This window comes from Staurois parvus, unplaced genomic scaffold, assembly GCF_062004578.1.
Source record: "Staurois parvus isolate SC_StPar_1 unplaced genomic scaffold, SC_StPar_1.0 ptg003286l, whole genome shotgun sequence".
Taxonomy (NCBI): domain Eukaryota; kingdom Metazoa; phylum Chordata; class Amphibia; order Anura; family Ranidae; genus Staurois; species Staurois parvus.
The window spans coordinates 1-27,454 of record NW_028321082.1 but is presented as its reverse complement, the minus strand read 5'-3'; the positions used below and the strand labels follow the sequence as shown (position 1 = coordinate 27,454).

Below are 27,454 nucleotides of genomic sequence, written 5' to 3'. Positions count from 1 at the left end.
ATGGCGGCCCGGGAACTGGTATATTCAGAGAAGAAACGATGGCGGCCCGGGAACTGGTATATTCAAAGGAACGATGGTGGCCCGGGAACTAGTATATTCAGAGAAGGAACGACGGCGGCCCGGGAACTTGTATATTCAGAGAAGGAACGATGGCGGCCCGGGAACTGTTATATTCAGAGAAGGAACAATGGTGGCCCGGGAACTAGTATATTCAGAGAAGGAATGATGGTGGCCTGCGAACTAGTATATTCAGAGAAGCAACGATGGTGGCCCGGGAACTAGTATATTCAGAGAAGGAACGATGGTGGCCCCGGGAACTGGTATATTCAGAGAAGGAACGATGGTGGCCCGGGAACTGGTATATTCATAGAAGGAACGATGGTGGCCCGGGAACTAGTATATTCAGAGAAGGAACTATGGTGGCCCGGGAACTAGTATATTCAGAGAAGGAACGATGGCGGCCCCGGGAACTGGTATATTCAAAGGAACGATGGCGGCCCCGGGAACTGGTATATTCAGAGAAGGAACGATGGAGGCCCGGGAACTAGTATATTCAGAGAAGGAACGATGGCGGCCCCGGGAACTAGTATATTCAGAGAAGGAATGATGGTGGCCCGGGAACTAGTATATTCAGAGAAGGAACGATGGTGGCCCGGGAGCTAGTATATTCAGAGAAGGAATGATGGTGGCCCGGGAACTAGTATATTCAGAGAAGGAACAATGGCGGCCCCGGGAACTGGTATATTCAAAGGAACAATGGTGGCCTGGGAACTGGTATATTTAGAGAAGGAACGATGGTGGCCCGGGAACTAGTATATTCAGAGAAGGAACGATGGCGGCCCCGGGAACTGGTATATTCAAAGGAACAATGGTGGCCTGGGAACTGGTATATTTAGAGAAGGAACGATGGTGGCCCGGGAACTAGTATATTCAGAGAAGGAACGATGGTGGCCCGGGAACTAGTATATTCAGAGAAGGAACGATGGTGGCCCGGGAACTAGTATATTCAGAGAAGGAACAATGGCGGCCCGGGAACTGGTATATTCAGAGAAGGAACGATGGTGGCCCGGGAACTAGTATATTCAGAGAAGGAACAATGGTGGTCTGGGAACTAGTATATTCAGAGAAGGAATGATGGCGGCCCGGGAACTAGTATATTCAGAGAAGGAATGATGGCGGCCCGGGAACTGTTATATTCAGAGAAGGAACGATGGTGGCCCGGGAACTAGTATATTCAGAGAAGGAACGATGGTGGTCTGGGAACTAGTATATTAGGAGAAGGAACAATGGTGGCCCGGGAACTAGTATATTCAGAGAAGGAACGACGGTGGTCTGGGAACTAGTATATTCAGAGAAGGAACGATGGGGGCCCGGGAACTAGTATATTCAGAGAAGGAATGATGGCGGCCCGGGAACTAGTATATTCAGAGAAGGAACGATGGCGGCCCGGGAACTGTTATATTCAGAGAAGGAACGATGGTGGCCCGGGAACTAGTATATTCAGAGAAGGAATGATGGTGGCCTGCGAACTAGTATATTCAGAGAAGCAACGATGGTGGCCCCGGAACTAGTATATTCAGAGAAGGAACGATGGTGGCCCGGGAACTAGTATATTCAGAGAAGGAATGATGGTGGCCCGGGAACTAGTATATTCAGAGAAGGAACGATGGTGGCCCGGGAACTGGTATATTCATAGAAGGAACGATGGTGGCCCGGGAACTAGTATATTCAGAGAAGGAACGATGGTGGCCCGGGAACTGGTATATTCATAGAAGGAACGATGGTGGCCCGGGAACTAGTATATTCAGAGAAGGAACTATGGTGGCCCGGGAACTAGTATATTCAGAGAAGGAACGATGGCGGCCCCGGGAACTGGTATATTCAAAGGAACGATGGCGGCCCCGGGAACTGGTATATTCAGAGAAGGAACGATGGTGGCCCGGGAACTAGTATATTCAGAGAAGGAACGATGGAGGCCCGGGAACTAGTATATTCAGAGAAGGAACGATGGCGGCCCCGGGAACTAGTATATTCAGAGAAGGAATGATGACGGCCCGGGAACTAGTATATTCAGAGAAGGAACGATGGCGGCCCCGGGAACTAGTATATTCAGAGAAGGAACGATGGTGGCCTGGGAACTGGTATATTCAGAGAAGGAACGATGGTGGCCTGGGAACTAGTACATTCAGAGAAGGAATGATGGTGGCCTGGGAACTAGTATATTCAGAGAAGCAATGATGGTGGCCCGGGAACTAGTATATTCAGAGAAGCAATGATGGTGGCCCGGGAACTAGTATATTCAGAGAAGCATCGATGGCGGTCCGGGAACTAGTATATTCAGAGAAGGATCGATGGTGGCCTGGGAACTAGTATATTCAGAGAAGGAACGATGGTGGCCTGGGAACTGTTATATTAGGAGAAGGAACGATGGTGGCCTGGGAACTAGTATATTCAGAGAAGGAATGATGGCGGCCCGGGAACTAGTATATTCAGAGAAGGAACGATGGTGGCCCGGGAACTAGTACATTCAGAGAAGGAACGATGGTGGTCTGGGAACTAGTATATTCAGAGAAGGAACGATGGCGGCCTGGGAACTAGTATATTCAGAGAAGGAATGATGGTGGCCTGCGAACTAGTATATTCAGAGAAGCAACGATGGTGGCCCGGGAACTAGTATATTCAGAGAAGGAATGATGGTGGCCCGGGAACTAGTATATTCAGAGAAGGAACGATGGTGATCTGGGAACTAGTATATTCAGAGAAGGAATGATGGTGGCCCGGGAACTAGTATATTCAGAGAAGGAACGATGGTGGCCCGGGAACTAGTATATTCAGAGAAGGAACGACGGCGGCCCGGGAACTAGTATATTCAGAGAAGGAACGATGGCGGCCCGGGAACTGTTATATTCAGAGAAGGAATGATGGTGGCCCGGGAACTAGTATATTCAGAGAAGGAACGATGGTGGCCTGCGAACTAGTATATTCAGAGAAGGAACGATGGTGGCCCGGGAACTAGTATATTCAGAGAAGGAATGATGGTGGCCCGGGAACTAGTATATTCAGAGAAGGAACGATGGTGGCCCGGGAACTAGTATATTCAGAGAAGGAACGATGGTGGCCCGGGAACTAGTATATTCAGAGAAGGAACGATGGTGGCCCGGGAACTAGTATATTCAGAGAAGGAACGATGGTGGCCCGGGAACTAGTATATTCAGAGAAGGAACAATGGTGGTGTGGGAACTAGTATATTCAGAGAAGGAATGATGGCGGCCCGGGAACTAGTATATTCAGAGAAGGAACGATGGTGGCCCGGGAACTAGTACATTCAGAGAAGGAACGATGGTGGTCTGGGAACTAGTATATTCAGAGAAGGAACGATGGTGGTCTGGGAACTAGTATATTAGGAGAAGGAATGATGGTGGCCCGGGAACTGTTATATTCAGAGAAGGAATGATGGTGGCCTGCGAACTAGTATATTCAGAGAAGCAACGATGGTGGCCCCGGAACTAGTATATTCAGAGAAGGAACGATGGTGGCCCCGGAACTAGTATATTCAGAGAAGGAACGATGGTGGCCCGGGAACTAGTATATTCAGAGAAGGAATGATGGTGGCCCGGGAACTAGTATATTCAGAGAAGGAACGATGGTGGCCCGGGAGCTAGTATATTCAGAGAAGGAATGATGGTGGCCCGGGAACTAGTATATTCAGAGAAGGAACGATGGCGGCCCCGGGAACTGGTATATTCAAAGGAACAATGGTGGCCCGGGAACTGGTATATTTAGAGAAGGAACGATGGTGGCCCGGGAACTAGTATATTCAGAGAAGGAACGATGGTGGTCTGGGAACTAGTATATTCAGAGAAGAAACGATGGCGGCCCGGGAACTGGTATATTCAAAGGAACGATGGTGGCCCGGGAACTAGTATATTCAGAGAAGGAACGATGTTGGCCCGGGAACTAGTATATTCAGAGAAGGAACGATGGTGGCCCGGGAACTAGTATATTCAGAGAAGGAACGATGGTGGCCCGGGAACTAGTATATTCAGAGAAGGAACGATGGTGGTCTGGGAACTGGTATATTTAGAGAAGGAACGATGGTGGCCCGGGAACTAGTATATTCAGAGAAGGAACGATGGCAGCTTGGGAACTAGTATATTTAGATGGCGGCCGCGGTAATTCCTCAGTTCTGGATTTTGAGGGAACGTTCAGCTGCAGTGTTGGCTGGAACCCTCCCTCTGGAACCCTCCCTCTGCAACCCTCCCTCTGGATCCCTCCCTCTGGATCCCTCCCTCTGGATCCCTCCCTCTGGATCCCTCCCTCTGGATCCCTCCCTCTGGATCCCTCCCTCTGGATCCCTCCCTCTGCAACCCTCCCTCTTGAATCCTCCCTCTTGAATCCTCCCTCTTGAATCCTCCCTCTTGAATCCTCCCTCTTGAATCCTCCCTCTGGAACCCTCCCTCTGCAACCCTCCCTCTGCAACCCTCCCTCTGCAACCCTCCCTCTTGAATCCTCCTTTTTGAATCCTCCCTCTTGAATCCTCCCTCTTGAATCCTCCCTCTTGAATCCTCCCTCTTGAATCCTGATAGTAGATGGACACAGGAAAGAACCATCGAATGATCTCCAACCGGCACTAGATTGTGACACTAATGATGATTTCCCTCCACAGAAATACGAGAAGCCACGCTTCGTCCTGTGTGTGGCATTCGCTGAGAATGGGGATGTGGTCACTGGGGACTCCAATGGGAACTTGTACGTGTGGGGGAAAGGTGAGGACAGATGGACACCAATCACATGGCTAGGGGGGGAGTGAGGACAGATGGACACCAATCACATGGCTGGGGGGGGAGTGAGGACAGATGGACACCAATCACATGGCTGGGGGGGGAGTGAGGACAGATGGACACCAATCACATGGCTGGGGGGGGAGTGAGGACAGATGGACACCAATCACATGGCTGGGGGGGGAGTGAGGACAGATGGACACCAATCACATGGCTGGGGGGGAGTGAGGACAGATGGACACCAATCACATGGCTGGGGGGGGAGTGAGGACAGATGGACACCAATCACATGGCTGGGGGGGGAGTGAGGACAGATGGACACCAATCACATGGCTGGGGGGGAGTGAGGACAGATGGACACCAATCACATGGCTGGGGGGGGAGTGAGGACAGATGGACACCAATCACATGGCTGGGGGGGCAGTGAGGACAGATGGACACCAATCACATGGCTGGGGGGGGGAGTGAGGACAGATGGACACCAATCACATGGCTTGGGGCGGAGTGAGGACAGATGGACACCAATCACATGGCTGGGGGGGGGGAGTGAGGACAGATGGACACCAATCACATGGCTTGGGGCGGAGTGAGGACAGATGGACACCAATCACATGGCGGGGGGGGAGTGAGGACAGATGGACACCAATCACATGGCGGGGGGGGGGGGGGGGGAGTGAGGACAGATGGACATCAATCACATGGCGGGGGGGAGGGGGGGGGGGGTAGTGAGGACAGATGGACACCAATCACATGGCTGGGGGGGTAGGGAGAGGACAGATGGACACAAGTCACATGGTTGGGGGGGGGGGGGGACAAATGTCATGTGAAAGGTGAGCTGACACGTGTGTCTTTTGCAGGCAGTCACCGGATCTCTCATGCCGTGTGCGGCGCCCATGATGGCGGGATTTTTGCTCTCTGTGTATGCAGGGATGGCACTCTACTTTCTGGAGGTGGCAAAGATGGCCGAGTCTTTCTATGGGATCGCGAATACAAGAAAGTGCAGGAGACCCGGGTATGGTGGGACGGGGGTGGGGAGTCTGGGTACGGTGGGACGGGGGGGGGGGGGGTCTGGGTACGGGGGGGGGGGGTCTGGGTACGGTGGGACAGGGGTGGGGAGTCTGGGTACGGTGGGACGGGGGGGGGGGGGGGGTCTGGGTACGGTGGGACAGGGGGGGGGGGGGTCTGGGTACGGTGGGACAGGGGGGGGGAGTCTGGGTACGGTGGGACGGGGTGGGGAGTCTGGAGTCTGGGTACGGTGGGACGGGGGTGGGGAGTCTGGGTACGGTGGGACGGGGTGGGGAGTCTGGGTACGGTGGGACGGGGGTGGGGAGTCTGGGATGGGGGTGGGGAGTCTGGGTACGGTAGGATGGGGGTGGGGAGTCTGGGATGGGGGTGGGGAGTCTGGGTATGGTGGGACAGGGGTGGGAAGTCTGGGTACGGTGGGACAGGTGTGGGGAGTCTGGGATGGGGAGTCTGGGTACGGTGGGATGGGGGTGGGGAGTCTGGGACAGGGGTGGGAAGTCTGGGTACGGTGGGACAGGGGTGGGGAGTCTGGGTACGGTGGGACAGGGGTGGGGAGTCTGGGACGGGGGTGGGGAGTCTGGGTACGGTGGGACAGGTGTGGGGAGTCTGGGACGGGGGTGGGGAGTCTGGGACGGGGGTGGGGAGTCTGGGTACGGTGGGACAGGGGTGGGGAGTCTGGGATGGGGGTGGGGAGTCTGGGATGGGGGTGGGGAGTCTGGGTACGGTGGGACAGGGGTGGGGAGTCTGGGTACGGTGGGACAGGGGTGGGGAGTCTGGGTACGGTGGGACAGGGGTGGGGAGTCTGGGACGGGGGTGGGGAGTCTGGGTACGGTGGGACAGGTGTGGGGAGTCTGGGACGGGGGTGGTGAGTCTGGGATGGGGGTGGGGAGTCTGGGTACGGTGGGACAGGGGTGGGGAGTCTGGGATGGGGGTGGGGAGTCTGGGTACGGTGGGACGGGGGTGGGGAGTCTGGGTACGGTGGGACGGGGGTGGGGAGTCTGGGTTTCGAGAACAATATAAATAATTAGTCTCTGTGCTTTCATACTTCAGATTCCAGAGTGTTTCGGGCCGGTAAGGACCATCACAGAGGGCCGCGGGGGGGACACGCTGTATGTGGGGACCACTAAGAACTGTGTGATGAGCGGCAGTCTGCAGAGCGGCCTGAACTGTCTGATACAGGTAATATGTGCTCTAAAAAGACTGACAATCCATCACCCATCTGGGGAAGGGATGAAACCCAACCTTGAGAAGAGGGACTGGGACCTCACAATCCCTCAGACCACCAGATCATACACCTGGGCAGACCATAGATCTGAGATGGACCTCACAATCACTCAGACCACCAGATCATACACCTGGGCAGACCATAGATCTGAGATGGACCTCACAATCACTCAGACCACCAGATCATACACCTGGGCAGACCATAGACCTGGATGGACCTCACGATCCCTCAGACCACCAGATCATACACCTGGGCAGACCATAGACATGAGATGGACCTCACAATCACTAAGACAACCAGATCATACACCTGGGCAGACCATAGACCTGGATGGACCTCACGATCCCTCAGACCACCAGCTCATACACCTGGGCAGACCATAGATCTGAGATGGACTTCACGATCCCTCAGACCACCAGATCATACACCTGGTCACACTGTAGACCTGATATGGAACTCACAATCCCACATACCGCCAGATCATAGATCTGAGATGGACCTCACAATCCCTCGGACCTCCAGATCATACACCTGGGAAGACCATAGACATGAGATGGACCTCACAATCCCTCGGACCTCCAGATCATACACCTGGGAAGACCATAGACATGAGATGGACCTCACAATCCCTCAGACCACCAGATCATACACCTGGGCAGACCATAGACCTGGATGGACCTCACAATCCCTTAGACCACCAGATCATACACCTGGTCACACTGTAGACCTCATATGGAACTCACAATCCCACATACCGCCAGATCATACACCTGGGCAGACCATAGACATGAGATGGAGCTCACAATCACTAAGACCACCAGATCATACACCTGGGAAGACCATAGACATGAGATGGACCTCACAATCACGAAGACCATCAGATCATACACCTGGGAAGACCATAGATCTGAGATGAACCTCACGATCCCTCAGACCACCAGATCATACACCTGGGAAGACCGTAGATCTGAGATGGACCTCACAATCACGAAGACCATCAGATCATACACCTGGGAAGACCATAGATTTGAGATGGACCTCACGATCCCTCAGACCACCAGATCATACACCTGGGAGGACCATAGACATGAGATGGACCTCACGACCCCTCAGACCACCAGATCATACACCTGGGCAGACCATAGACATGAGATGGAGCTCACAATCACTAAGACCACCAGATCATACACCTGGGCAGACCATAGACATGAGATGGAGCTCACAATCACTAAGACCACCAGATCATACACCTGGGAGGACCATAGATCTGAGATGGACCTCACAATCCCTCAGACGGCCAGATCATACACCTGGGAAGACCATAGACCTAGATGGCCCTCACGATCCCTCAGACCACCAGATCATACACCTGGGCAGACCATAGACATGAGATGGACCTCACGATCCCTCAGACCACCAGATAATACACCTGGGAGGACCATAGATCTGAGATGGACCTCACAATCACGAAGACCATCAGATCATACACCTGGGAGGACCATAGATATGAGATGGACCTCACAATCACAAAGACCATCAGATCATACACCTGGGAGGACCATAAATATGAGATGGACCTCACAATCACGAAGACCATCAGATCATACACATGGGCAGATTGTAGACCTGAGATGGAGGTCAGAAGGTCTGATAACAAATTTTTCCAAAAACATGCATGTGTTGGCGTGCTGTGTAGATGTATGCCACAGACATACAATCGTTTTCTGATCGAACCGTTATATAGAGGTTCAGAAAATGGCCATTTAAAGTGTTCAGGTGACCTCGGTGTAGTCACGCGATGGAAAACAAAGGATCCGATATGACACCGAGTATCATGTGCATTACAGAGGAACAATATCCAAGAACAACCAATCAGAAATCAACCCAACTTTTGATACCTCTAGACTGAAATTCGGGTATGTGTTGGGCCTCACCACCGCCATGTTTATTGGACGACAATGAGTGATTGGCTGTGGAATGAGGACAGGTCTAGTTACATACAATTGTCACCCTGCCTGCCCCCATACATTGGGTAACGTCTCATCACCCAACACGAGATTCTACGGAATGATCTGCCAAACGACAATCGGACATTGCTGGACGTTGGATAGTGACCACATTGTGTCTGACCAATCAGATGTTCTAGGACCCTCAGACTAGTCGGATCATGGCGCACACACACACTATTCCTCATGTAGTGCCATGATTGAGAGGACTGACCAATCAGATGTTCTAGGACCCTCAGACTGGTCGGATCATGGCACACACACACACTATTCCTCATGTAGTGCCATGATTGAGAGGACTGACCAATCAGATGTTCTAGGACCCTCAGACTGGTCGGATCATGGCGCCCACACACACTATTCCTCATGTAGTGCCATGATTGAGAGGACTGACCAATCGGATGTTCTAGGACCCTCAGACTGGTCGGATCATGGCGCCCACACACACTATTCCTCATGTAGTGCCATGATTGAGAGGACTGACCAATCAGATGTTCTAGGACCCTCAGACTGGTCGGATCATGGCGCCCACACACACTATTCCTCATGTAGTGCCATGATTGAGAGGACTGACCAATCGGATGTTCTAGGACCCTCAGACTGGTCGGATCATGGCGCCCACACTCTATTCCTCATGTAGTGCCATGATTGAGAGGACTGGCCAATCAGATGTTCTAGGACCCTCAGACTGGTCGGATCATGGCGCCCACACACTATTCCTCATGTAGTGCCATGATTGAGAGGACTGACCAATCAGATGTTCTAGGACCCTCAGACTGGTCGGATCATGGCGCCCACACACACTATTCCTCATGTAGTGCCATGATTGAGAGGACTGACCAATCGGATGTTCTAGGACCCTCAGACTGGTCGGATCATGGCGCCCACACACACTATTCCTCATGTAGTGCCATGATTGAGAGGACTGACCAATCAGATGTTCTAGGACCCTCAGACTGGTCGGATCATGGCGCCCACACACACTATTCCTCATGTAGTGCCATGATTGAGAGGACTGACCAATCGGATGTTCTAGGACCCTCAGACTGGTCGGATCATGGCGCCCACACTCTATTCCTCATGTAGTGCCATGATTGAGAGGACTGGCCAATCAGATGTTCTAGGACCCTCAGACTGGTCGGATCATGGCACACACACTATTCCTCATGTAGTGCCATGATTGAGAGGACTGACCAATCAGATGTTCTAGGACCCTCAGACTGGTCGGATCATGGCGCCCACACACTATTCCTCATGTAGTGCCATGATTGAGAGGACTGACCAATCAGATGTTCTAGGACCCTCAGACTGGTCGGATCATGGCGCCCACACTATTCCTCATGTAGTGCCATGATTGAGAGGACTGACCAATCAGATGTTCTAGGACCCTCAGACTGGTCGGATCATGGCGCCCACACACTATTCCTCATGTAGTGCCATGATTGAGAGGACTGGCCAATCAGATGTTCTAGGACCCTCAGACTAGTCGGATCATGGCGCCCACACACTATTCCTCATGTAGTGCCATGATTGAGAGGACTGACCAATCAGATGTTCTAGGACCCTCAGACTAGTCGGATCATGGCGCCCACACACTATTCCTCAGGTAGTGCCATGATTGAGAGGACTGACCATTCCTGGGACTTGACCCATCAGCTTCTCCTCGACTCTCTTTTAGGGTCACACAGATGAACTGTGGGGTCTTTGCTGCCATCCGTCTCTCGATCTCTTCTTGACCTGTGGCCATGACAAGCTGGTTCATCTCTGGAACAGCAAAGAGCATCAACCAGTCTGGAGCACCACACTGGAGGTGAGACCCCAGAATCGGGACCCTAAGGACTGGAGGAGAATGTGTACGGACCTGGGGTAGTCTGTATTTAGTATGGATGTACTTCTTCCTGTTGTCTGTGGCCATCGGTGGCCGTAAATCTCTGATCTGCTCCAATACTCTGCGAGAGCTAACCTTGACCCTGTCCAATGGAGCATGGAGGGGCAGAATCTGCTGACCAATCCCAGCATGGCGCAGTACTCCTGTGTGGGGGGTGGTGTCTAGGACATGGTCCTGGTATGGGGGGGTGGTGTCTAGGACATGGTCCTGGTATGGGGGGGTGGTGTCTAAGACATGGTCCTGGTATGGGGGGGGGGTGGTGTCTGGGACATGGTCCTGGTATGGGAGGGGTGATGTCTAGGACATGGTCCTGGTATGGGAGGGGTGATGTCTAGGACATGGTCCTGGTATGGGGGGGGGTGGTGTCTGGGACATGGTCCTGGTATGGGGGGGGGGGTGGTGTCTGGGACATGGTCCTGGTATGGGGGGGGGTGGTGTCTGGGACATGGTCCTGGTATGGGGGGGGGTGGTGTCTGGGACATGGTCCTGGTATGGGGGGTTGGTGTCTGGGACATGGTCCTGGTATGGGGGCAGTACTCCTGTATGGGAGGTGGTGTCTGGGACATGGTCCTGGTATGGGGGGGTGGTGTCTGGGACATGGTCCTGGTATGGGGGGGTGGTGTCTAGGACATGGTCCTGGTATGGGGGGTGGTGTCTAGGACATGGTCCTGGTATGGGGGGGTGGTGTCTAGGACATGGTATGGGGGGGGTGGTGTCTGGGACATGGTCCTGGTATGGGGGCAGTACTCCTGTGTGGGAGGTGGTGTCTAGGATATGGTCCTGGTATGGGGGCAGTATTCCTGTGTGTTTGTGGGGGGGGGGGTCTAGGACATGGTCCTGGTATGGGGGCAGTACTCCTGTGTGGGGGGAGTATCTAGGACATGGTCCTGGTATGAGGGCAGTACTCCTGTGTGGGAGGGGGGGTGGTATCTAGGACATGGTCCTGCTATGGGGGCAGTACTCCTGTGGGGGGGGGGGGGGTGGTATCTAGGACATGGTCCTGCTATGGGGGCAGTACTCCTGTGGGGGGGGGGGGGTGGTATCTAGGACATGGTCCTGCTATGGGGGCAGTACTCCTGTGGGGGGGGGGGTATCAAGGACATGGTCCTGCTATGGGGGCAGTACTCCTGTGGGGGAGGGGGGGTGGTATCTAGGACATGGTCCTGCTATGGGGGCAGTACTCCTGTGGGGGGGGGGGTATCAAGGACATGGTCCTGGTATGGGAGGGGTGGTGTCTAGGACATAGTCCTGGTATGGGGGCAGTACTCCTGTATGGGGGGGGGTGTATCTGGGACATGGTCCTGGTATGGGGGGCAGTACTCCTGTATGGGGGGGGGGGTGTATCTGGGCCATGGTCCTGGTATGGGGGGCAGTACTCCTATATCGGGGGGGGTATCTGGGACATGGTCCTGGTATGGGGGGCAGTACTCTTGTATGGGGGGCAGTACTCCTGTATGGGGGGGGTGTATCTGGGACATGGTCCTGGTATGGGGGGCAGTACTCCTGTATGGGGGGGGTGTATCTGGGACATGGTCCTGGTATGGGGGGCAGTACTCCTATATGGGGGGTGTATCTGGGACATGGTCCTGGTATGGGGGGCAGTACTCCTATATGGGGGGTGTATCTGGGACATGGTCCTGGTATGGGGGGCAGTACTCCTGTATGGGGGGGGGGTGTATCTGGGACATGGTCCTGGTATGGGGGGCAGTACTCCTATATGGGGGGGGTGTATCTGGGACATGGTCCTGGTATGGGGGGCAGTACTCCTGTATGGGGGGTGTATCTGGGACATGGTCCTGGTATGGGGGCAGTACTCCTGTATGGGGGGTGTATCTGGGACATGGTCCTGGTATGGGGGGCAGTACTCCTGTATGGGGGGGGGGTGTATCTGGGACATGGTCCTGGTATGGGGGGCAGTACTCCTATATGGGGGGGGTGTATCTGGGACATGGTCCTGGTATGGGGGGCAGTACTCCTGTATGGGGGGGGGTGTATCTGGGACATGGTCCTGGTATGGGGGGCAGTACTCCTATATGGGGGGGGTGTATCTGGGACATGGTCCTGGTATGGGGGGCAGTACTCCTGTATGGGGGGGGTATCTGGGACATGGTCCTGGTATGGGGGAAGTACTCCTATATCGGGGGGGGGGGGGTATCTGGGACATGGTCCTGGTATGGGGGAAGTACTCCTATATCGGGGGGGGGGGGTATCTGGGACATGGTCCTGGTATGGGGGCAGTACTCCTGTATAGGGGGGGGATCTGGGACATGGTCCTGGTATGGGGGAAGTACTCCTATATCGGGGGGGGGGGTATCTAGGACTTGGTCCTGGTATGGGGGGCAGTACTCCTGTGTGGGGGGGGATGTCTAGGACATGGTCCTGGTATGGGGGGCAGTACTCCTATATGGGGGGGGGGGTATCTAGGACATGGTCCCGCTATGGGGGTAAATTCTCCTATGTGGGGGGGTGGTATCTGGGACATGGTCCTGGTATGGGGGGCAGTACTCCTATATGGGGGGGGGTATCTGGGACATGGTCCTGGTATGGGGGAAGTACTCCTATATCGGGGGGGGGGGTATCTGGGACATGGTCCTGGTATGGGGGGCAGTACCCCTGTGTGGGAGGGGCGGTGTCTAGGACATGGTCCTGGTATGGGGGGCAGTACTCCTGTATGGGAGGGGGGCGTCTAGGACATGGTCCTGGTATGGGGGGCAGTACTCCTGTGTGGGGGGGTGTCTAGGACATGGTCCTGTTATGGGGGCAGTACTCCTGTATAGGGGGGGGGGGTATCTGGGACATGGTCCTGGTATGGGGGGCAGTACCCCTGTGAGTGGGGGGGGGGTGTGTGTATAGGACAGCAATGGGCAAACTACGGCCCGGCGGACCTTTTAATCCGGCCAGCTAGGCTCCCGCTGGGCTCCTCTCACAGTCCGCCCTGAAGACCGGTGTAGCCTGAAAATCTGTCTCCTATGAGGATCTGTCCCCCTCGACGTATCTGCGCATGTGCCAGAGATCGCCGATCGGCTGCTAATGCCTGAAACTGGCACATGCGCAGATACGTCGAGGGGGACAGATCCTCATAGGAGACAGATTTTCATGCTACACCGGAACGGCGAGAGGAACGCGCGGAGCAAAGGTAAGTGAATTGACACAGGGGGGGCTTGGGGACTTAATATGGGGGATGAATTACTATAGGGGGGATGAATTAATATAGGGGGGATGAATTACTATATGGGGGATGAATTACTATATGGGGGATGAATTACTATACGGGGGATGAATTACTATACGGGGGATGAATTACTATGGGGGATGAATTACTATGGGGGGTGAATTACTATGGGGGGTGAATTACTACAGTCATGGCCGAAATTGTTGGCACCCTTGATATTTCTCCAGGAAATCATGTATTTCTCACGAAACGTATTGCATTAACACATGTTTTGCTATACACATGTTTATTCCCTTTGTGTGTATTGGGACAAAACAAAAAAAGGGAGGAAAGAAAGCAAATTCGACATAATGTCACACAAACCTCCAAAAATGGGCTGGACAAAAGTATTGGCACCCTTTCACAACTGCGGATAAATAAGAATGTTACAAGCATGTGATGCTCCTGTAAACTCACCTGGGGCAAGTAACAGGTGTGGGCAATATAGAAATCACACCTGAAAGCAGATAAAAAGGAGAGACGTTCACTTAACCTTTGCATTGTGTGTCTGTCTGTGCCACACTAAGCATGGACAACAGAAAGAGGAGACGAGAACTGTCTGAGGACCTGAGAACCAAAATTGTGGCAAAATATCAACAATCTCAAGGTTACAAGTCCATCTCCAGAGAACTAGATTTGCCTTTGTCCACAGTGCGCAACATTATCAAGAAGTTTGCAACCCATGGCACTGTAGCTAATCTCCCTGGTCGTGGACGGATGAGGAAAATTGATGAAAGATTGCAACGCAGAATAGTCCGGATGGTGGATAAGCAGCCCCAAACATGTTCCAAAGACATTCAAGCTGTCCTGCAGGCTCAGGGAGCATCAGTGTCAGCGCGAACTATCCGTCGACATTTAAATGAAATGAAACGCTATGGCAGGAGACCCAGGAGGACCCCACTGCTGACACAGAGACATAAAAAAGCAAGACTACAGTTTGCCAAAATGTACTTGAGTAAGCCAAAAGCCTTCTGGGAAAACGTCTTGTGGACAGATGAGACCAAGATAGAGCTTTTCGGTAAAGCACATCATTCTACTGTTTACCGAAAACGGAATGAGGCCTACAAAGAACAAAACACAGTACCTACGGTAAAATATGGTGGAGGTTCAATGATGTTTTGGGGTTGTTTTGCTGCCTCTGGCACTGGGTGCCTTGACTGTGTGCAAGGCATCATGAAATCTGAGGATTACCAAAGGATTTTGGGTCGCACTGTAGGGCCCAGTGTCAGAAAGCTGGGTTTGCGTCCAAGATCCTGGGTCTTCCAGCAGGACAATGACCCCAAACATACGTCAAAAAGCACTCAGAAATGGATGGCAAAGAAGCGCTGGAGAGTTCTGAAGTGGCCAGCAATGAGCCCAGATCTAAATCCCATTGAACACCTGTGGAGAGATCTTAAAATTGCTGTTGGGAAAAGGTGTCCTTCCAATAAGAGAGACCTGGAGCTGTTTGCAAAGGAAGAGTGGTCCAAAATTCCGGGTGAGAGGTGTCAGAAGCTTATTGATGGTTATAGGAAGCGACTGATTTCAGTTATGTTTTCCAAAGGGTGTGCAACCAAATATTAAGTTAAGGGTGCCAATACTTTTGTCCAGCCCATTTTTGGGGTTTTGTGTGACATTATGTCATATTTGCTTTTCTGCCTCTGTTTTATATTTGTTCCAATACATACAAAGGGAATAAACATGTGTATAGCAAAACATGTGTTAATGCAATACCTTTTTTGTGTGAAATACTTGATTTTCAGGAAAAATATCAAGGGTGCCAACAATTTCGGCCATGACTGTATATGGGGGATGAATTACTATATGGGGGATGAATTACTATGGGGGGTGAATTACTATATGGGGGATGAATTACTATGGGGGGTGAATTACTATGGGGGATGAATTACTATGGGGGATGAATTACTATATGGGGGATGAATTACTATATGGGGGATGAATTACTATAGGGGGGATGAATTACTATATGGGGGATGAATTACTATGGGGGATGAATTACTATATGGGGGATGAATTACTATGGGGGATGTATTACTATATGGGGGATGAATTACTATGGGGGATGTATTACTATATGGGGGATGTATTACTATGGGGGATGAATTACTATAGGGGGGATGAATTACTATATGGGGATGAATTACTATATGAGGGATGAATTACTATATGGGGGATGAATTACTATAGGGGGGATGAATTACTATATGGGGGATGAATTACTATGGGGGATGAATTACTATACGGGGGATGAATTACTATATGGGGGATGAATTACTATGGGGGATGTATTACTATATGGGGGATGAATTACTATATGGGGGATGTATTACTATGGGGGATGAATTACTATATGGGGGATGAATTACTATGGGGGATGTATTACTATATGGGGGATGTATTACTATATGGGGGATGAATTACTATATGGGGGATGAATTACTATATGGGGGATGAATTACTATGGGGGATGTATTACTATATGGGGGATGTATTACTATATGGGGGATGAATTACTATATGGGGGATGAATTACTATGGGGGATGAATTACTATATGGGGGATGAATTACTATAGGGGGGATGAATTACTATATGGGGGATGAATTACTATGGGGGATGAATTACTATATGGGGGATGAATTACTATATGGGGGATGAATTACTATATGGGGGATGAATTACTATGGGGGATGTATTACTATATGAGGGATGAATTACTATATGGGGGATGAATTACTATAGGGGGGATGAATTACTATAGGGGGGATGAATTACTATATGGGGGATGAATTACTATACTTACTATGGATGACACATACACATCATTCATCTACTCTTGGTCGGGCACCCGGGTCCAATATATGAACCCATTGCGGCCCTCAAGTCAAAAAGTTTGCCCACCCCTGGTCTAGGACATGTTCCTGGTATGGGGACAGTACTCCTATATGGGGGGGGGGTATCTGGGACATGGTCCTGGTATGGGGGGCAGTACTCCTGTATGGGGGGCAGTACTTCTGTATGGGGGGCAGTACTCCTGTGTGGGGGGGGGAGTATTTAGGACATGGTCCTGGTATGGGGGCAGTACTCCTGTATGGGGGGCAGTACTCCTGTGTGTGGGGGGGGGGGAGTATTTAGGACATGGTCCTGGTATGGGGGACAGTACTCCTGTATGGGGGGAGGGTATCTGGGACATGGTCCTGGTATGGGGGGCAGTACTTCCGTATGGGGGGCAGTACTTCCGTATGGGGGGCAGTACTCCTGTGGGGGGGGGGGAGTATTTAGGACATGGTCCTGGTATGGGGGGCAGTACTCCTATATGGGGGGAGGGTATCTGGGACATGGTCCTGGTATGGGGGGCAGTACTTCCGTATGGGGGGCAGTACTTCCGTATGGGGGGCAGTACTCCTGTGGGGGGGGGGGGAGTATTTAGGACATGGTCCTGGTATGGGGGGCAGTATTCCTATATGGGGGGAGGGTATCTGGGACATGGTCCTGGTATGGGGGGCAGTACTTCCGTATGGGGGGCAGTACTTCCGTATGGGGGGCAGTACTTCCGTATGGGGGGCATTACTCCTGTGTGGGGAGGGAGTATTTAGGACATGGTCCTGGTATGGGGGGCAGTACTCCTGTATGGGGGGGGGGTATCTGGGACATGGTCCTGGTATGGGGGGCAGTACTCCTGTATGGGGGGCAGTACTCCTGTGTGGGGGGGGAGTATTTAGGACATGGTCCTGGTATGGGGGGCAGTACTCCTGTATGGGGGGGTCACGTTTGGGCACGTCATGTCCTCCAGAGCTCAGTGCCGTCTGAGGCCCCAAGTGGCCATCCAATGAAATTACAGATTGTCTGATGGAGCCAATAGCGGTTCCCGCCCATTCTTAGCATGTTGGAAGGATGATAATAACATGTTCTCTGCGTGTTCCTCACAGGACGCTGCAAGAGCGGCCGCCTTCCACCCGTCCGGCAGTGTGGTAGCTGTGGGGACCTGCGCTGGAAGGTAAGGAACCGCATGTACCACACACATGATGATGGTCCTCCTCTGTACTCCATGATCAGTGATGGTCCTCCTCTGTCCTCCATGACACGTGATGGTCCTCCTCTGTACTCCATGACACGTGATGGTCCTCCTCTGTACTCCATGATCAGTGATGGGCCTCCTCAGTTCTCCATGACACGTGATGGGCCTCTTCTGTATTCCATGACACGTGATGGTCCTCCTCTGTACTCCATCATAAGTGATGGTCCTCCTCTGTACTCCATGATCAGTGATGGTCCTCCTCTGTACTCCATGACACGTGATGGTCCTCCTCTGTACTCCATGACACGTGATGGTCCTCCTCTGTACTCCATGACACGTGATGGTCCTCCTCTGTACTCCATGACACGTGATGGTCCTCCTCTGTACTCCATGACACGTGATGGTCCTCCTCTGTACTCCATGACACGTGATGGTCCTCCTCTGTACTCTATGATCAGTGATGGTCCTCCTCTGTACTCTATGATCAGTGATGGTCCTCCTCTGTACTCTATGATCAATGATGGTCCTCCTCTGTACTCCATGACACGTGATGGTCCTCCTCTGTGCTCTATGATCAGTGATGGTCCTCCTCTGTACTCTATGATCAGTGATGGTCCTCCTCTGTACTCTATGATCAGTGATGGTCAGGGGCGGACTGACCATTTGGAAACTCAGGCACTGCCCGGGGTCAGTAGGGGGCCCCATGAGATGCCCCTGGTACCTTTTTCATAGGCTTTTTTGAGTTTGGGCAAGGACACAGGGGCCCCATGATCCCCTATTGCCCGGGGGCCCCATGAGTTGTCAGTCCACCCTTGGTGATGGTCCTCCACTGTGCTCCATGACACGGGATGGTCCTCCTCTGTACTCCATGATCAGTGATGGTCCTCCTCTGTCCTCCATGACACGTGATGGTCCCGCTCTGTCCTCCATGACACGTGATGGTCCCGCTCTGTCCTCCATGACACGTGATGGTCCCCCTCTGTCCTCCATGACACGTGATGGTCCCCCTCTGTCCTCCATGATCAGTGATGGTCCTCCTCTGTACTCCATGACACGTGATGGTCCCCCTCTGTCCTCCATGACACGTGATGGTCCCCCTCTGTCCTCCATGACACGTGATGGTCCCCCCTCTGTCCTCCATGACACGTGATGGTCTCTATATGGGTCTGTATAATGTTCCAGTCCTCTCTCTTGCAGGTTCCTGGTGCTGGACTCTCAGTCCCATGTCATTGTGACCAGTATCTCCGATGCTGGAGAGCAGATCAGTTGTATCTCCTACAGTCCCGGTAAGGTCCTCCTGTTGTTTCCCGTCACACGCTCCCCATGTATGGACTTCTCCCCGTGTATGGACTGCTCCCCGTGTATGGACTGCTCCCCGTGTATGGACTGCTCCCCGTGTATGGACTGCTCCCCGTGTATGGACTGCTCCCCGTGTATGGACTGCTCCCCGTGTATGGACTGCTCCCCGTGTATGGACTTCTCCCCGTGTATGGACTTCTCCCCGTGTATGGACTTCTCCCCGTGTATGGACTGCTCCCCGTGTATGGACTGCTCCCCGTGTATGGACTGCTCCCCGTGTATGGACTGCTCCCCGTGTATGGACTGCTCCCCGTGTATGGACTGCTCCCCGTGTATGGACTGCTCCCCGTGTATGGACTGCTCCCCGTGTATGGACTGCTCCCCGTGTGTAGACTGCTCCCCGTGTGTAGACTGCTCCCCGTGTGTAGACTGCTCCCCGTGTGTAGACTGCTCCCCGTGTGTAGACTGCTCCCCGTGTATGGACTGCTCCCCGTGTATGGACTGCTCCCCGTGTATGGACTGCTCCCCGTGTATGGACTGCTCCCCGTGTGTAGACTGCTCCCCGTGTGTGGACTGCTCCCCGTGCGTGGACTGCTCCCCGTGCGTGGACTGCTCCCCGTGCGTGGACTGCTCCCCGTGCGTGGACTGCTCCCCGTGCGTGGACTGCTCCCCGTGCGTGGCCCGCTCCCCGTGTATGGACCGCTCCGTGGTGCTCATGGTCTTGTCTCTGTCACAGATGGGCAGTATTTGGCCGTTGGGTCACATGACAACTTCACTTATCTCTATGAGGTGGCAGAGGAAGGGCGAGAGTACAGGCGTGTGGGCAAGTGTATGGTGAGTGTGCAACGAGATGGGGGGGGGGGGTGTGGACTGTGTACGGGGGGGTGTGGACTGTGTACGGGGGGAATATGGACTGTGTACGGGGGGGTATATGGACTGTGTACGGGGGGGGTATATGGACTGTGTAACGGGGGGGGGTATATAGACTGTGTAACGGGGGGGGGTATATGGACTGTGTACAGGGGGGGGGGAGTATATGGACTGTGTACAGGGGGGGGGTATATGGACTGTGTAACGGGGGGTATATGGACTGTGTACGGGGGGTATATGGACTGTGTACAGGGGGGGGTATATGGACTGTGTAACGGGGGGGGTATATGGACTGTGTACAGGGGGGGGTATATGGACTGTGTACAGGGGGGGGAGGGGGTATATGGACTGTGTACAGGGGGGGGAGGGGGTATATGGTCTGTGTACGGGGGGGGGTATATGTACTGTGTACGGGGGGGGGGGGTATATGGACTGTGTACGGGGGGGGGGGGGCGGTATATCGTACATCGGGGAGATATTTGGGTCATATACAGACCAGGTGTTTTGTATTTCCAGGGTCACTCCAGCTACATCACTCACCTGGATTGGGCCTCAGACAGTTCCAGCTTCATGACCAACAGTGGAGACTACGAAGTCCTGTACTGTGAGTCCCATCTGAGAGCGTCCCCCATAGATCCCCTATGGATCCCCCCATAGATCCCCCCATGGATCCCCCCATAGATCCCCCTATGGATCACCCCATAGATCCCAATGGATCCCCCCATGGATCCCCCCTAAGATCCTCTATAGAGCAGAGAACAATGGCTGAACCATTTTCTTCTCTCAGATGCTCACCTGACCAAGTGCCCCCTGGATGCCGATCCCTCACAGCTACTACGGCCCCCCTTCTTCTGTGACCCCCAACCTTCTTGTCCCCTAAAAGTCCGCCTTCCACACCCAACACGCCACAGAAACCGCCCCACTAATGATTTACTAACTTCTGAAACCAATGTGCTCTGCCCCGTACTCACCCCAACCAATGGGCTCTGCCCCGTACTCACCCCAACCAATGGGCTCTGCCCCGTACTCACCCCAACCAATGGGCTCTGCCCCGTACTCACCCCAACGAATGGGCTCTGCCCCGTACTCACCCCAACGAATGGGCTCTGCCCCGTACTCACCCCAACGAATGGGCTCTGCCCCGTACTCACCCCAACGAATGGGCTCTGCCCCGTACTCACCCCAACGAATGGGCTCTGCCCCGTACTCACCCCAACGAATGGGCTCTGCCCCGTACTCACCCCAACGAATGGGCTCTGCCCCGTACTCACCCCAACGAATGGGCTCTGCCCCGTACTCACCCCAACGAATGGGCTCTGCCCCGTACTCACCCCAACGAATGGGCTCTGCCCCGTACTCACCCCAACCAATGGCCACTACTCCGTACTCCTACTGCTACTGTTGACCATCCCCTCCTCCTCAATAAACTGCACTCCCTTGGCCCCCCAGACTCTGCTCTCTCCTGGTTCTCCTCCTATTACAGCGCTCCTTCAATGTTACCTCTAACTGTCTCCTCCTCTCCATGTCCTCTTTATGTCGGGGGTTCCCCAAGGCTTCGTTCTTGAACCCCTTCTCTTCTATCTACACCTCCTCCCTTGGTCACTCGATAACCTCCCACAGCTTCCAATAGCAACTGTACGCCGATGACACCCAAATCTATCTCTCTACTCCTCACCTCGCCCCTTCAGTCTCCTCCTCACCTCGCCCCTTCAGTCTCCTCCTCACCTCGCCCCTTCAGTCTCCTCCTCACCTCGCCCCTTCAGTCTCCTCCACACCTCGCCCCTTCAGTCTCCTCCACACCTCGCCCCTTCAGTCTCCTCCACACCTCGCCCCTTCAGTCTCCTCCTCACCTCGCCCCTTCAGTCTCCTCCTCACCTCGCCCCTTCAGTCTCCTCCACACCTCGCCCCTTCAGTCTCCTCCTCACCTCGCCCCTTCAGTCTCCTCTCACATTACTAACTTGCTGACATATCAGCATGGAGGTCGCACCACCTGAAATATCCCTAAAACTGAGCAGATGATATTCCCTCCCGTTCATGTACTCACACCAGGGTACCTGGGGTGTAATCCTGGACTCTGACCTTTCAGCTCCAAATCTTCTAGACTTCACCTCCGTAACATCTCCAGCATGTGTCCCTAGTTACCTAATGAAACCCCGGAACGCCTCATTATGTCTCACCTTGGTGATTGCAACTCTCTTCTCATTGGCCGATCTCTCTATAGGCTATTCCCTCTTTAGTCCATCATGAATGCTGCTTCCAGGATGATCTACCTTACCACCCGTTCCATGTCCTCCACCCCTCTCTGCCAATCCCTCCACTGGCCTCCATTCATTGTCCTCCACCCCCCTCTGCCAATCCCTCCACTGGCCTCCACTCAGTGTCCTCCACCCCCCTCTGCCAATCCCTCCACTGGCCTCCATTCAGTGTCCTCCACCCCCCTCTGCCAATCCCTCCACTGGCCTCCACTCAGTGTCCTCCACCCCCCTCTGCCAATCCCTCCACTGGCCTCCACTCAGTGTCCTCCACCCCTCTCTGCCAATCCCTCCACTGGCCTCCATTCAGTGTCCTCCACCCCTCTCTGCCAATCCCTCCACTGGCCTCCATTCATTGTCCTCCACCCCCCTCTGCCAATCCCTTTACTGGCCTCCACTCAGTGTCCTCCACCCCCCTCTGCCAATCCCTCCACTGGCCTCCACTCAGTGTCCTCCACCCCCCTCTGCCAATCCCTCCACTGGCCTCCATTCAGTGTCCTCCACCCCTCTCTGCCAATCCCTCCACTGGCCTCCATTCAGTGTCCTCCACCCCTCTCTGCCAATCCCTCCCCTGGCCTCCATTCAGTGTCCTCCACCCCTCTCTGCCAATCCCTCCCCTGGCTTCCGATTGCCCAAAGAATTAAATTCAAAATACGAACAACTTACAAAGCCATCCACAACCTCGGCCTCCCTAACAATATCACCCAAACCTTCTTCTCCACACCTCCCAAAACCTCCTGCTCACTGGCCTCCTTGTCTCCTCCTCCCATGCACACCTCCAGAGCCTCTCCCATCCTCTGGAACTCCCTACCCCAATATGTCCAGCTATCTCCTACTCTGTCCACCTTTTAGGAGATCCCTGAAAACTCATCTCTTTAGGGAAGCCTTTCCGGCCTCATACTAACAAGTGAACTTCTTCATCGGCTCCTCCCCCGCAGTTATTACCTTTTGTACCAGTTGCCCCTCCCTGTTAGATTGTAAGCTCTGAGGATTGGGGCCCTCCTGACCCCCTCGTGTTGTAATTGTACTGTCTGTGTTTATATTGCGATCTCAATCCTGTACAGTAATAGGTGAAGTAGATGACGTTGGTTTCCTTCTCTGCTCAGGGGATCCGGATTCATCGAAGCAGATTGTTAGTGCGGAGAGTGTGAGGAACGTGGAGTGGGAGAACGCTTCCTGTACCCTCAGCTTCCATGTGCTGGGTAAGTACAGGTCAGGTCTGGACTGGAATGTAGGTCAAGGCTGGTGGCACTATAGACTTCATGGTCCCAGTGAGGGGGAGGGTCCTGCTGCAGAACTTTGTGAACCCTAAAAAAAAATCTGGATTTCTGTATATTTGTGTTCTAAATGTGAGCTGAACAAATGCTTAAAAAGAGTACCCATGTGCCATCCAACTTACTGGATGGTGTGCCTATCCCCCGATTAGATGGGGAACCCTTCCACTGATCTGATAGTGCACCCTTCCCCTGACTGGATGGGATACAGATGTCCTACAATGAGATGGGTATCAGACCCGGGATATAGATCTACAATGAGATGGATATCAGACCCGGGATATAGATGTCCTACAATGAGATGGGTATCAGACCCGGGATATAGATCTACAATGAGATGGATATCAGACCCGGGATATAGATGTCCTACAATGAGATGGGTATCAGACCCGGGATACAGATGTCCTACAATGAGATGGATATCAGACCAGAGATATAGATGTCCTACAATGAAATGGGTGTCAGACCCGGGATATAGATGTCCTACAATGAGATGGATGTCAGACCCGGGATATAGATGTCCTACAATGAGATGGATGTCAGACCCGGGATATAGATGTCCTACAATGAGATGGGTATCAGACCCGAGATATAGATGTCCTACAATGAGATGGTATCAGACCCGGGATATAGATGTCCTACAATGAGATGGTATCAGACCCGGGATATAGATGTCCTACAATGAGATGGATATCAGACCTGGGATATAGATGTCCTACAATGAGATGGATATCAGACCCGGGATATAGACGTCCTACAATGAGATGGATATCAGACTCTGGATATAGATGTCCTACAATGAGATGGATGTCAGACTCGGGATATAGATGTCCTACAATGAAATGGATGTCAGACCCGGGATATAGATGTCCTACAATGAGATGGGTGTCAGACCCGGGACATAGATGTCCTACAATGAGATGGGTGTCAGACCCGGGATATAGATCTACAATGAGATGGGTATCAGACCCGGGATACAGATGTCCTACAATGAGATGGATATCAGACCCGGGATATAAATGTCCTACAATGAGATGGATGTCAGACCCGGGATATAGATGTCCTACAATGAGATGGATGTCAGACCCGGGATATAGATGTCCTACAATGAGATGGGTGTCAGACCCGGGATATAGATGTCCTGCAATGAGATGGGTGTCAGACCCGGGATATAGATGTCCTGCAATGAGATGGATATCAGACCTGGGATATAGATGTCCTACAATGAGATGGATATCAGACCTGGGATACAGATGTCCTACAATGAGATGGATGTCAGACCCGGGATATAGATGTCCTACAATGAGATGGATGTCAGACCCGGGATATAGATGTCCTACAATGAGATGGGTGTCAGACTCGGGATATAGATGTCCTACAATGAGATGGATGTCAGACTCGGGATATAGATGTCCTACAATGAGATGGGTATCAGAAACGGGATATAGATGTCCTACAATGAGATGGGTGTCAGAAACGGGATATAGATGTCCTACAATGAGATGGGTGTCAGACTCGGGATATAGATGTCCTACAATGAGATGGGTGTCAGACTCGGGATATAGATGTCCTACAATGAGATGGATGTCAGACCCGGGATATAGATGTCCTACAATGAGATGGATGTCAGACCCGGGATATAGATGTCCTTCAGTGAGATGGATGTCAGACCCGGGATATAGATGTCCTTCAGTGAGATGGATATCAGACCCAGGATATAGATGTCCTACAATGAGATGGGTGTCAGACCCGGGATATAGATGTCCTACAATGAGATGGATATCAGACCCGGGATACAGATGTCCTACAATGAGATGGGTGTCAGACCCGGGATATAGATGTCCTACAATGAGATGGATATCAGACCCGGGATACAGATGTCCTACAATGAGATGGGTGTCAGACCCGGGATATAGATGTCCTACAATGAGATGGATGTCAGACCCAGGATATAGATGTCCTACAATGAGATGGGTATCAGACCCAGGATACAGATGTCCTACAATGAGATGGATGTCAGACCTGGGATATAGATGTCCTACAATGAGATGGATATCAGACCCGGGATACAGATGTCCTACAATGAGATGGGTGTCAGACCCGGGATATAGATGTCCTACAATGAGATGGATGTCAGACCGGGATATAGATGTCCTACAATGAGATGGGTGTCAGACTCGGGATATAGATGTCCTACAATGAGATGGGTGTCAGACCCGGGATATAGATGTCCTACAATGAGATGGGTATCAGGCTCGGGTACCCCAAGTTGTGATTCTGTTTTCAGTTTGATTTGGGAGGGGCGGGTCCAATCCTCACCTGAATGGACAGATCACCTGACTCGCCGTGTCATTATCCTGGAGGTTCACTTACTATTTCCATCGGTATTTTGAGTGTTCATTCGATATTTGAAGACACGGTGATATGAAGGGTGTATGGTGTTGATTCAGTGAAGGGTCAGATCATGTTTTATGAGTCATCTGTGCAGAAATCCAGACGTTGCCAAAGATTTGTACACTTTTGCTGAGTGCGGTCACTGACACTAAAGGTGATGATTTTGGGGTATCAATGCGGAGGTGGTGGGACACAGAAGGAGATAATTTTGGGGTGTCAGTGGGGAAGGTGGTAGGACACAGAAGGAGATAATTTTGGGGTATCAGTGCAGAGGTGGTGGGACACAGGAGATGATAATTTTGGGGGGTGTCAGTGGGGAGATGGTGGGACACAGAAAGTGATGATTTTAGGGTGTCAGTGGGGAGGTGGCAGCTCTTCCATGGATGTACAAGGGGCGGGCTGAGCCTACAATGGAGACCAGTGAGGTCCTGAAGACTGATGGTGATAATCTTGGGGTGTCAGTGGGGAGATGGGGGGACACAGTGATGATTTTGGGGTGTCAGTGGGGAGGTGGTGGCTCTTCCAAGGATGTACAAGGCTGGGCTGAGCCTACAATGGAGGTCCTGAAAACGGATGGTGATAGATTTGGGGTGTCAGTGGGGATATGGGGGGACACAGTGATAATTTTGGGGTGTCAGTGGGGAGATGGGGGGACACAGTGATGATTTTGGGGTGTCAGTGGGGAGGTGGTGGCTCTTCCAAGGATGTACAAGGCTGGGCTGAGCCTACAATGGAGGTCCTGAAGACGGATGGTGATAGATTTGGAGTGTCAGTGGGGATATGGGGGGACACAGTGATAATTTTGGGGTGTCAGTGGGAGATGGGGGGACACAGTGATGATTTTGGGGTGTCAGTGGGGGAGGTGGCTCTTCCATGGATGTACAAGGCCGGGCTGAGCCTACAATAGAGGTCCTGAAGACGGATGGTGATGAGCTTTGCTTCTCCATGGCAGGTTCTGAGGAGGACAGACCTCCCGGCCAGCAGCGGGTGATAATCTGCCCCCATTGATGGCATTGCTGCTGGTTTCTCTGTTCCCTCTCACATCCCACCAAGACTCAGGATTAACGCTCGGTGCTGCCAGATCCACGATGCACCCCACAGAATGACCGGAACCCGCATTATACGCCCCTCTCCCTTCATACTAACACGTGTCTTCTCTCCAGGGGTCTGGCCGGACGGAGCAGATGGGACAGATCTGAATGCCGTCGTCAAGT

General features: G+C 52.8%; 1 protein-coding gene across 1 annotated transcript; it reads left to right on the top strand.

The window, feature by feature from the left end:
* On the top strand, positions 1-27,450 carry LOC149428376 (echinoderm microtubule-associated protein-like 2; the record flags this gene model as incomplete). The annotated part of the gene is made up of 11 exons (XM_089667489.1): positions 1-190; positions 4,575-4,766; positions 5,639-5,793; positions 6,855-6,983; positions 10,714-10,845; positions 18,063-18,130; positions 19,349-19,437; positions 20,187-20,284; positions 20,837-20,924; positions 23,679-23,774; positions 27,404-27,450. Coding segments are annotated over exons 1-11 (1,284 nt in total), but the record flags the coding sequence as incomplete, so codon positions are not given.
* Between the last annotated feature and the right edge of the window lie 4 nt (positions 27,451-27,454).